This window comes from Mauremys mutica, chromosome 1 (assembly GCF_020497125.1).
Source record: "Mauremys mutica isolate MM-2020 ecotype Southern chromosome 1, ASM2049712v1, whole genome shotgun sequence".
NCBI classification, from domain to species: Eukaryota; Metazoa; Chordata; order Testudines; family Geoemydidae; genus Mauremys; species Mauremys mutica.
Genome location: NC_059072.1, coordinates 149856800 through 149869120, shown reverse-complemented (window position 1 = coordinate 149869120; position 12321 = coordinate 149856800). Strand labels below are relative to the sequence as shown.

General features: G+C 42.3%; 1 protein-coding gene across 3 annotated transcripts in view; it reads left to right on the top strand.

The window, feature by feature from the left end:
• LOC123356447 (transient receptor potential cation channel subfamily V member 6-like) overlaps positions 1–12321 on the top strand; it is an 83023-nt gene that overhangs the window by 44747 nt on the left and 25955 nt on the right. For all 3 annotated transcript variants that reach the window (XM_044999710.1, XM_044999720.1, XM_044999728.1), the window contains exons 2-4: positions 4760–4857; positions 5106–5228; positions 6669–6809. In XM_044999710.1, the coding sequence (XP_044855645.1) occupies positions 4760–4857; positions 5106–5228; positions 6669–6809 (362 nt within the window). The remainder of the gene's footprint in view (positions 1–4759; positions 4858–5105; positions 5229–6668; positions 6810–12321) is intronic.

The window sequence follows — 12321 nt, the reverse complement described above, 5'->3', positions numbered from 1 at the left end:
CAGGCTTGGGTTTCTCCACACGGCTCTACTGAGGAAAGTCCAGAGAGGGATGCAGCCCCCTTTCTTGCCCCTCCCATCCCATGACCCCACACACATCTGTCAAAGCACCTCTGTCCTGAATTACAGCACCTTCTGTTGTTTCAGTCTTGCTCTGCATTGCAGCTCTGCCAGTGACCTCACTCTTGACCCACTATCCTAGACGTGGGCATGGCTTAGTACACCATGCTGCATTACGTGCTGCTAGAGGAGGTTTACATCATCTTTTTAGGAAACATGGGAGTGCATCTAATCCGTATATTTGCTTGGGCTATCACATTATCAGACTGCAAACTGCTGTCTGACTTTGGCAGACTAAACTGGCTGGGGGAGTCCCTGTGCTATAGTATGTATGTGACCCAAGTGCCCAACGTTGGCAATGGATGGGGGTACACAGTTACAAGTCTATACCCAAGGATTTGCCTAGATGTGCCCAGACAGGCATGTTTCGCCTGTGATCAGCATGATATTTCACCGAAGGGGACTGTGTGCATAGGCGCCGGCTTCCTCCAGGACTGGGGGGTGCTCAACCCCCCCGCTCTGTCCCAACTCTTCCCTCCCATTTCTGCCCCTCCTCCCAGCATGCCCTGTCCCCGCTCCAGCTGATCGCAGCAGGCAGGAGATGCTGGGAGGGAGGGGGAAGCACTAATCAGCGGGGCAGCAGGCAGATGGGAGGCTTTGGGGGGAGCTGGCTCAGCATCCACAGATTTTTTTTCCATGGCTGCCTGTAGCCATGTGTGGTCTCTGCCGAAAGTTAAGAACTCACTGGTCATCATAGTTATTGTGGGATGGATGGATGGAAACATTGTAAGAGTTATGTAACATGTAGAACATTGTGTTCCAAAGCTGCTGGAGGTGAAACTGGTCATCTAGGGTAGGGTGGTTCTCATGGCTAACTCACTCAAGAGTGGGAACAGCTGACAATCTATTGACCCAGCCCAGCCAAGTGTTTACACGCTGACAAGGTGTAGACTTGGACCTTTACAGAGCACAAAAAGCCCAAGAAAAAGGTCTTGACTAGGGGGTTAGCATCAGGGCAAACTGAAGTTAACAAAACTCCCTGGTTATGAAAAGAGACAAAAGGTCTGGAACTGTCTAATAGGAGAAAGACGGGCCCATGGTTGTAGCCATTAGGGAGGCAATACTCTGTCAGCGTCTCATGAGAAGTGGATCCCAGCACTCCAGACCTGATACTTGAAGTGCTATATGGACTGACCGTTGGTGAGGAATACCCCGTTAGACAGGAAAGGAACTTGTTAATAAATATAGGCTCTAGATTATGCTTTATATTTTTCTTTTATCTGTAGTTATATACTTCCAATCCTTATACTTGCTTCTATTTGAATCTTTACCTTAAGCTTTGTTAAATAAACTTTAACTTCTCTTTGATTTTACTCTAGACCCCAGTAAGCGCTGTGTGCTAAGGAGAGTGTTGTAACTGAGGTCAAACTAGTGAGCTGGTGGGCACTGCTTCCATGGGGGGCAGTGAATCTGAGTGCACTGCGAGTACCCAGAGGCCAAGAGACTGGGCACTTGAGTGTAATGCAGTGTGGTGTATGGACAGGTTAGCAGGATACATGCCCTGGGGCCAAAGCAGAACTCTGGGAGCTAACTACCTCCAGAAATTTAGCAACAGGTTCTCTCTGCTCTGCCTCGAGGACTCACTCAGGAAGCCTAAGGGCGGAGGAGTGCAAATTGCTAGCCTGCAGAGGGAAAGGGTGGGGCAATCAGAGCCCAGGGTAGGGCACTTGTGTTGCCAGCAGCCAGTCATTTTGGGTGAGTTTCCCTTGGTGGGCACAAACAAGGCTCCCTCGACCCATAAGCAGGCAGTAGCAATTCACTTGTACCCGTGGGTAACCTCAAAAGTGTCACAATGTGCCACATGACCTTGTAGCTTATGCCAATGGGCACATCATTTTTTCTTTGAAAATTGTATTAATTTGAAGCTCTCGTGGCAGCTTACAAAAGGTTGGGGAAAATGCAGTGTCATGCTCCCTGATTGGCTTATGACTAGGAGTGCCTACCTCAGGGCAGATGGTCAGAAAACAAGGCAGACACCCTAAACTGATGATGTGTGCTATAATTAGATCTCACCAAGCCAGTAACAAATGTGAAATCCTGGACCACTATCCCAGTCTTACCATGGAGTCACAGATAGTCCCCTTATACTCTCCAGTCTATCTTGCCACCCAGGCAAGCTGGACTATGAAAAATGGTCACTTACACCAGAAATAACATCACATTCAGGTAGCTCCCAGTCCCAAGAAACCAATCACTTACCCAGGATCTTACACCAAAGACAACATTGGCAACCAATTTTATACTAAACTAACTAAAGGTTTATTAGCTAAAAAAAGGAAACAAGAGTTATTGAGAGGTTAAAGCAGGTAAAAAATATGCACAGGTGAGTCATGGTCTGTAATTCCAAATGGTAGCAGAGATGTAGTCATCTACCAGTTTCCTAAAAGTCTCTCAGGGCTACCTAGAATAAGTCTGGGGATCTCCATCTTCTCATTGTTATTCTGGCCTGTTAGAATCCGAACAGTGCAGAGATGAAGGATCTTTCTTTAAATCCATACTTATAGCTTCTTCTCACAGAAAACAAGCTGCTAAGTTCACTACCCATGTGGGCTCTTCCTTTGATGATGGAGAGTGAGGAATGCATTTAGAGTCTTTGACCTCTGATCATTACACACAAAGATCACTTGCTTTGATCACTTTTCTGTTAGTTTTTCATTTGCATTCCACAAGGCTTCTTTCTCATTTGATGGGTTAGTTACAGAAGTATACACAATGTAAATGTTTGCTATTACATTATAGCGGGATACAGGTAAGTGAAAACAATGCATGTACCATCCCATTAGTTTTCATGAAGTTTCAACACCAAATATACTCTTATACATTTAACAATCACATTAATCTACTAACACACAAGTGAATTGGCCTGGGGCTTTGGCATGAGCTGGTACCTGATCTGTTAGCACCACATGTAGGATTTGGACACTTAATTGGGTCCTTCTTTAGAATGGTACATGCTCAGGATGTGTAGTCTAGTGGTTAGAGCAGGGGTTTGGTGGTCAAAATTTCCTGGGTTCTATTCTTGGATCTTCCACTGACTTGCTCTGTGACCTTAAATCAATTGCCTCCATGCTCTGTGCTTTGGTTGCCTAATCTATGAAATGGGGGAAATGATATTTCCCTTTCTCCCACAGGTGTTCTGAGACTTGATTCATTAATGTTCATAAAGCTCTTTAGTGCCGTTGGACGTAAGGCACTATATAAATACAAAATATTAGTATTCGGTCTTTGTTTGCTGTCAGCGGGAGTTACTTGTATCCTGCAGTGAGAGAACAAGTCCTCCAGGAAGCAGATATGTGGAGTTAGAGGGTGCTGTTCCACTGAGTAATAGAAATTCAATATGGAAAAAATCTATTGGGCTAGGCCACTCCACTCTGCCCAGTGCAGGTTTGTTCAGTATAATCTGTTTTCTAGGGGCTTGTCTATTTTGTTTTATCTTATTCACAATTTTCTCACCGTAGCCACTAATACAATATAGCTCATGTCCACAGTACCCTCCTGTGCAGTGTTGCATCCTCTGCTGTTGAGCCTCTCTCCCGTTAGCTGGAGCTCCTTTTCATCAAAACACTGAGACAGTCTAGTGAGGGGTAAAAACTATGAGCTTTATCCATCATGCCTGCACTGTATGAGCATTCACACAGCACTGAAGAAACTTCCAAAGTCTTGTTCTGGCATTCAGTGGGCTCAGTGTGAAAACTGGGTAGATCCCTTGTGTATTTCTTCTTTGATTGTTCCAATGTCCTTGTCAGTGATGTTGAGGGGGTATCTGCTCAGTATTACAGAATTGCTTTAGCATTCCTGCTTAAAATGACAGAGATTCCACTTGCTTTTCTGTTTGCCTAGAGCACCTGAACTGTCCGCTATAGTTCTTTCACTATTCCAGCTTGAATTCTACTTTCACCCAGATTCAAAGAGCCTTCTTCAGCTTTCATTTATAAGTGTGTAAATCCAGAGTAGCCACATTGAAATCAGTGCAGGCACACCTGCGTAAAACCAGTGTGTGAAATGAGAACTAGGCCCAAAGCATTATGCAGTGCCCACTGATTGTGTACTTCTGTGTGCCAGAGAAAGATGAGAATGTTAGCTAGCTAACTGCTTTAACAAGAATCACTAATCCAATGTATACTGGTCTATAATCATGAAAACTGCTGGTGAATCTGAAATGGAAATACAGCATTTTACAATCATACGAAGAACGTATTGAAATGTTTCACTCATGTTCAGATATGACAATGCTGTGGCCTGGCAGTGGGAAATTAGTGGGAATTTGACTTGTTACTTTGCAATTTCCTACTATTAGCAATTTCTACTCAAGATTTATAAATACTGTAGAAATAACCTGGAATCATAAATTACCAGTGGAGCCAGAATTCTGTTTCCTTCATGACATTTTTATCAGGACTACAAAGGCTTTTTTTAAATGGACTACAGTTCCCTTGCTTATGCAGAAATTGACCTTATAGAAAGTGGATTACTCATGCGTGTGCCTGTCTAGCTTTCTTAGACATTTCTAAGCTGTCTATCATCTTGGTAATAAAATATTGCATCCCTGTTTTTTTACTGCTTTGCTGACATGGAAGAAAGTGTTTACTCTGAGCATCTTATTTATTATAAGGCTCTAATCTGGTGAATTTTCTTGTTGCAGGATCTGGGAGTCTCCCTTGCTCCAGGCTGCCAAGGAAAATGATATCCAAACCATCCAGAGACTTCTCACCTGCCATACTTGTGATATTCATCAAAGAGGTAGGCTACTCCATATGCTGTCCATGACTAGGATAGCTGCAAGGCGAGGACACCTTGAGACTGAGAGTCTGGAGGATGGAAATACTTCTCAAGCAGTAGAAAAGGATGATCTTGGCAGGTTGAGGTGAACACACTCTGCGTGAGGGTAGAGAGTCCTCTGGATTGAGTGTGTTACTCTTGGTAAGATTCACCTCACCAGGCTGGCAAAGGAACTTATGACACATATATATGACTCTCTCTCTCTCCAGGTGCTCTGGGGGAGACAGCTCTTCATGTGGCTGCCTTGTATGATAGTGTGGAGGCCGCACAGATTCTGATGGATGCAGCTCCAGAACTTGTCAATGAAGCAATGACATCAGAATTCTATGCAGGTAAGAATGCCAAGATGAATAGACTTGGGCTGAGGCTGCCAGACTGGCTGGGAGATATGGCAGAGTAGCTGAGATTCTGTTAGCTTTGAGTCCAGATTCCTAGGTGCCCTTTATAAAATGGTCTGTTTCAGGGAGTCATATTTTCCTGTCACTTAACTGCATTTTCAACAACCCATAGGTGCTGCTGTGTTCCCAACTTATCTCCAGGAAATGAAACCTATGCCATCGTCCTTTAAAAGAGGGTGCATTTAGAGGATCATTTTATCCTTGGAGGATATCCTATTCCCAACTATCACCCCAAAAGCTGAGATCCAATCATTATATCTGGACTCCTAGCTAATCAGGGTCAAGTTTTGGGTGGAAAACCTCCAAAGAAAGATCTAAGTGCTGGAGGAAGTAGTATTGATTCAGTAGGCGATGCTTTTCCATCTAAGTTATTACTGAACCTAGTGTCCCAGTGTGGTGCTAGAGGGAGATATGCTCCAGGGACTTGTGTGATTGATTCACTAGAGGTTGGTCTCCTCTCTTAGTCAGTACTGGCCCAAATACCTCACATGTTGTTAAGGAGGATGCATCCATCTTCCAGATGAGACATAAAATCTAGGCCCTCCAGAGTGGGGTTATTAATTCCAGGGTTTGTAAATTACATTCTACCTTCATTAATTCCCTCTGCAATTTCACTACGATATGGATTTTTTTCTGTAGGGTCTACCGAGAACTGTATTGTCACTGTGCATTGTTAAAGAGTTGCTTCCTTTTACCCCAGAACCAGCTGCACGCTCAAGTAGGGGATGGGGAGTCAGGAGACCTGAATTCTAATCACCATCTTGTTGTTGAGCAACTCACTTAATTTCTCTGCATTTAGTTTCAGGCTAGTGATTCCAGGCTCTTGCACATGGGCTAACGTGAGGTTTAATTGATGAACATTTGTGAAGTGCCCAGCTGGAAAGTGTTACAGAAGTGTAAAATATGAGCAGGAGCATAAGTGGAATTAACGAGGCACTAAAGCACTTCACTGAAAAGTGGTGAGAGAGAAGTTGCAAGTGTAATTAATTTCACAGCAATTAATTTCACAGTTGCAACTCCTATCTTAGGGCTAAGACACAATAAAAGCTGTATTGGTGAAAACACGGGGCAAAATTCTATTCTCCTTTATGCTGGGGTGAATCCATTCAAGTTACTGGGACAGTCAGTGTAACAGAGATAAGAGTTTGGGCTGCAATTTTCCAGGGACATTAATCACTCACATGCAACTGGAATTCCATGGGAGCTGGGCAGGTGACTTTCTTAGGGTCCTTTGAACACCCCAGACTTTGGCCATTGGGTTTCTTGGTTATTTACTAATAAAGTGGCCTTGGTTGCACAGTGGATCTCTGAAGTGCCTCTGGTCCCTGTGGTGCAATGCTGGCATTACAAAAGGGGTGTGATTGTGTGTTGCAGGGGAGACTGCTCTCCACATTGCTGTGGTGAATAAGAACTTCAAACTTGTGAAGGCGATGCTTGAGAAGGGGGCTGATGTCAACAACCCACGGGCCACCGGCTATGTCTTCAGACCCAGCAGCCACAACCTCATCTATTTTGGTAGGGCTCTATCTGCAGGCCTTGACTGCCACCAGCCTCTTCTTCTCTGGCACACTCAGAGTTCTGTGACCTCTCTGGATCTGGTATGGTCTGCTCCCTTTCTGTCCCTCTCTCTGTCAACAAGGCCCCATGTGCTCTGGGAATTCCTGCCTATGCAACTGCTATGCAATACAGACCTTGCTGCAGAATTGTGCTGTAGAAGTTCAGCTTTCATTTTCTAAAAAATGTTAAATCTCTAGCCTTTGTGAAGACCACTTGCCCTAACATGACCTGAATGAAACCAATGGAGTGATGTCAGCCTGTAGTAATAACTCTGTGACGAGCCTGCTTACCCATTCCTTTCATTTGGGTGTTAACTCAGAAGCCTAATGATAACAATTATTATGCCATTGTTTCACTCCCAGACAAGCGACAGTTAAAACTGAAGTTTTATTAACTTTAGTGTAAAAAAACAAAGAAATACACCTTGCACAAGCTCCATTACTGCTTAGTAGTTTTAGAGCACACCCATCTCTGTGTCTGCAACCAGAGCATCCCGTTTGACCCGCTGAGCAGACTTTCAGTCCTTAAAGGGATAGGGCACAGGAGAACATAAGCCTGACATTGACTTCTGAGTGCTACACTCCCCACTCATAAATGTAATGCCATCCCAATGTTTCTGTTAACAAAATATATCATACAGTCCCTCCATTTGACTTATTAGCAGTCATCCAAGTTCCACAAGCTTGTAACAGTCATTCTCAAGTTAGTCTTTGAGTATCTTCTTCTGTAACAAGCTCTGGTACTGACTGAAACTTTCTGCAAGTTTCTTTAGTTTATTTCACATTCAGCAGAAAGTTTCTGTGGCAATTTTAGTTCCATTATCCAACTGAACAGTCAGTTCTGAACACCTCAAATTCCCAAAGAAATTTGTATCTTATGGAATAACAGTTCCTATACGATCAGTGCTATAACCATGTTATGCCAAGTTACTGGTCATATGGCAAGCTAGTTAGAGAACATATCTCTCACTGTGCCTCAGTGGGTCACAGCTGAGGATGCCAGATTCAGTACAAGCTGCTGAGAAATGGGGCAGACTCACCCCCAAGCTGGTGGTTATTCTACCAAGCCAGTAACGAAAGTAAACTTCTGGCTCACCACACTGGTTAACACGAAGTCAGCCCTTATTTCACCACCCCGACACTAGACTTTGTGATGAGTGGCTATTGAAAACCAATTTCATCAAACCAAGGTTTCTTCCGATCTCAAGAGACGAGTCACTTAGCCAGGTAAATATATAGCTCAGATCTTAGCCAATAATCACACTGCTGCCAATCTGTTAGTAACTGAAATTTAAAGGTTTATTTATAAGAGAAAATAAATAGAAGAGAGTTAAAATAATTAAAGAAACATATAAGAACTTTTCAATCTCTTATATCAGGTTTGAAGCAGTGATGGAATAAACTGCTAGTTTGCAAATTTCTCTCTGGAACTTACCCAAACAGCTTGGAGTCATCTGTCCTTGATTATTATTGATTAGTTTCCTTGTTATTATAGGCCCAAGATGGAATCCAAAGTCACATGAGCAAGTCACATGCCCTTACATGCTTTGAAGACTCACAGAAGCAGCCTTTACCCATATTCTGGCTAACGTGTCCACAGAAAGGCTTAGTGGGTCCGGAGGAGCTTCTTCTATAGCCCATTGTGAGTGTTAGGTGTTCTTTCATGGGCCATCAACTTGAATAGTTCATTCACAATGTGCTGGCCAGACTGGATGTAAATTACCTTGGGGATGTTATCCCAGGAGCAAACACATTTGGGATATAGAGCTATATAGCTAATATTCCTAACTTCAGATACTGTGATGATACATGGATATAAACAGGATAATCATACTTAGCAAATCATAACATTTTCATTAACACCATACATGATATACTTTATACACCATTTGTTGCAATTGTTAGACAATGGCAATATTCATTATATAAATTGTCATGTTTCAATCATACAGCATCACAGTACTAAGTTAACATAATTATAAACTATCCAGAGCTATCAAATATTTCATTTCCCAATATTACATCAGCCTTGGATAGAAATGTAAGATTAGGTTCAGGAATAGGCATTTGGTATGGCATGTGACAAACACATGGATAACTCCATGATACATTCAGTGGTCCAAAAGTTGGATTTAGACACTTATAAGTAGGTGTTCCTAATCATTCATATGTCAGTGTCTGTGGGGCTCTTCTCTCGCTGGTAAGGGGACTTCACATTAGTGGATTGTTCTGGTGATCTCTCCTCTTGTGCACTACTTGTTTTGACATTCATGTTTCTCTACAGCAGGTGTAAATGTCATATCACTCCAATCAGCTGCTTTCAAGTGTACAGAATCAACTACATCCTCAGTTCCCAGACCTCTGCCTCTGAATTGAGTGTCTGTGCTATGTGCAGTATCTGGTACCATGATGTACCGTGGTTCATCTTCACTCTCACTATAAGAATCATTGGAATCCAAACTCCTGTTCTTATGTTATCTCTTATTGCACTAGCTTGCCTTGTTTTCTGTGTCTTGTGCTGTGGTGGATTAGAGGATGGAGTTATATCCCTGACTAAGAAGTCACAGGAACATAAAAGATTGCCGTGAAGAACTCTAACACATCCTTTTTCATCTTCTGCTTTTACTTCATAGACTGAGCTATCCCCTTTTCTTTCAAGTACTACATGAATCTTATCTTCCCACTAGGATCTTAATTTGCCTTTCCCTCCTGTCTCTGAAAGGTTTCTGACGAGTTCCACAAGAGCAGCACCATGCACTTGTGGAACTCATGGATGACTACTAATAAGTCAAATGGATGGACTGTATGTTAGATTTTTTTTAATATAAATGTTGAAACGACATTACATTTCATAAGAAAGAGGCACAGTCTGGATATAGAAGTAAGGCTTTATTAGAACTAAAACAGAACTACATAAAACAAAGGGAAGCCATGTGCTTCTAGCTGTGTAGCTGGTGAAGCTAACTATGGAGTGCCTTCAGCCAGTTCTCACTAGCCTCCATCCAGTTCCCGCTAACACTTGCTAAGGGAAATTAGAGAGGCTATCAAAATTAAGAACCCAATAATAATGGGGGATTTCAATTATCCCCATATTGACTGGGAACATTTCACTTCAGGACGAAATGCAGAGATAAAATTTCTCGATACTTTAAATGACTGCTTCATGGAGCAGCTGGTACGGAAACCCACAAGGGGAGAGGCAACTCTAGATTTAATCCTGAGTGGAGCACAGGAGCTGGTCCAAGAGGTGACTATAGCAGGACTGCTTGGAAATAGTGACCATAATACAATAGCATTCAACATCCCTGTGGTGGGAAGAACATCTCAACAGCCCAACACTCTGGCATTTAATTTCAAAAGGGGGAACTATGCAAAAATGAGGGGGTTAGTTAAACAGAAGTTAAAAGGTACAGTGACTAAAGTGAAATCCCTGCAAGCTGCATTGGCGCTTTTTAAAGACGCCATAATAGAGGCCCAACTTCAAAGTATACCCCAAATTAAGAAACACAGTAAAAGAACTCAGAAAGAGCCACTGTGGTTTAACAACCATGTAAAAGAAGCAGTGAGAGATAAAAAGACGTCCTTTAAAAAGTGGAAGTCAAATCCTAGTGAGGCAAATAGAAAGGAGCATAAACACTGCCAGCTTAAGTGCAAGAGTGTAATAAGAAAAGCCAAAGAGGAGTTTGAAGAACGGCTAGCCAAAAACTCCAAAGGTAATAACAAAATGTTTTTTAAGTACATCAGAAGCAGGAAGCCTGCTAAACAACCAGTGGGGCCCCTTGATGATCGAGATACGAAAGAAGCGCTTAAAGATGATAGTCATTGTGGAGAAACTAAATGGATTCTTTGCTTCAGTCTTCACGGCTGAGGATGTTAGGGAGATTCCCAAACCTGAGCTGGCTTTTGTAGGTGACAAATCTGAGGAACTGTCACAGATTGAAGTGTCACTAGAGGAGGTTTTGGAATTAATTGATAAACTCAACATTTACAAGTCACCGGGACCAGATGGCATTCACCCAAGAGTTCTCAAAGAACTGAAATGTAAAGTTGCGGAACTATTAACTAAGGTTTGTAACCTGTCCTTTAAATCAGCTTCGGTACCCAATGACTGGAAGTTAGCTAATGTAACGCCAATATTTAAAAAGGGCTCTAGAAGTGATCCCGGCAATTACAGACCGGTAAGTCTAATGTCAGTACCGGGCAAATTAGTCGAAACAATAGTTAAGAATAAAATTGTCAGACACATAGAAAAACATAAACTGTTGAGCAATAGTCAACATGGTTTCTGTAAAGGGAAATCGTGTCTTACTAGTCTATTAGAGTTCTTTGAAGGGGTCAACAAACATGTGGACAAGGGGGATCCAGTGGACATAGTATACTTAGATTTCCAGAAAGCCTTTGACAAGGTCCCTCACCAAAGGCTGTTACGTAAATTAAGCTGTCATGGGATAAAGGGGAAGGTCCTTGCGTGGATTGAGAACTGGTTAAAAGACCGGGAACAAAGAGTAGGAATTAATGGTAAATTCTCAGAATGGAGAGGGGTAACTAGTGGTGTTCCCCAGGGGTCAGTCCTAGGACCAATCCTATTCAATTTATTCATAAATGGTCTGGAGAAAGGGGTAAACAGTGAGGTGGCAAAGTTTGCAGATGATACTAAACTGCTCAAGATAGTTAAGACCAAAGCAGACTGTGAAGAACTTCAAAAAGATCTCACAAAACTAAGTGATTGGACAACAAAATGGCAAATGAAATTTAATGTGGATAAATGTAAAGTAATGCACATTGGAAAAAATAACCCCAACTATACATACAATATGATGGGGGCTAATTTAGCTACAACAAATCAGGAAAAAGATCTTGGAGTCATCTTGGACAGTTCTCTGAAGATGTCCACGTAGTGTGCAGAGGTGGTCAAAAAAGCAAACAGGATATTAGGAATCATTAAAAAGAGGATAGAGAATAAGACTGAGAATATATTATTGCCCTTATATAAATCCATGGTACGCCCACATCTTGAATACTGTGTACAGATGTGGTCTCCTCACCTCAAAAAAGATATACTGGCACTAGAAAAGGTTCAGAAAAGGGCAACTAAAATAATTAGGGGTTTGGAGAGGGGGTCCCATATGAGGAAAGATTAAAGAGGCTAGGACTCTTCTGCTTGGAAAAGAGGAGACTAAGGGAGGATATGATAGAGGTATATACAATCATGAGTGATGTGGAGAAAGTAGATAAGGAAAAGTTATTTACTTATTCCCATAAAACAAGAACTAGGGGTCATCAAATCAAATCAATAGGCAGCAAGTTTAAAACAAATAAAAGGAAGTTCTTCTTCACGCAGCGCACAGTCAACTTGTGGAACTCCTTATCTGAGGAGGTTGTGAAGGCTAGGACTATAACAGCGTTTAAAAGAGAACTGGATAAATTCATGGTGGCTAAGTCCATAAATGGCTATTAGCCAGGATGGGTAA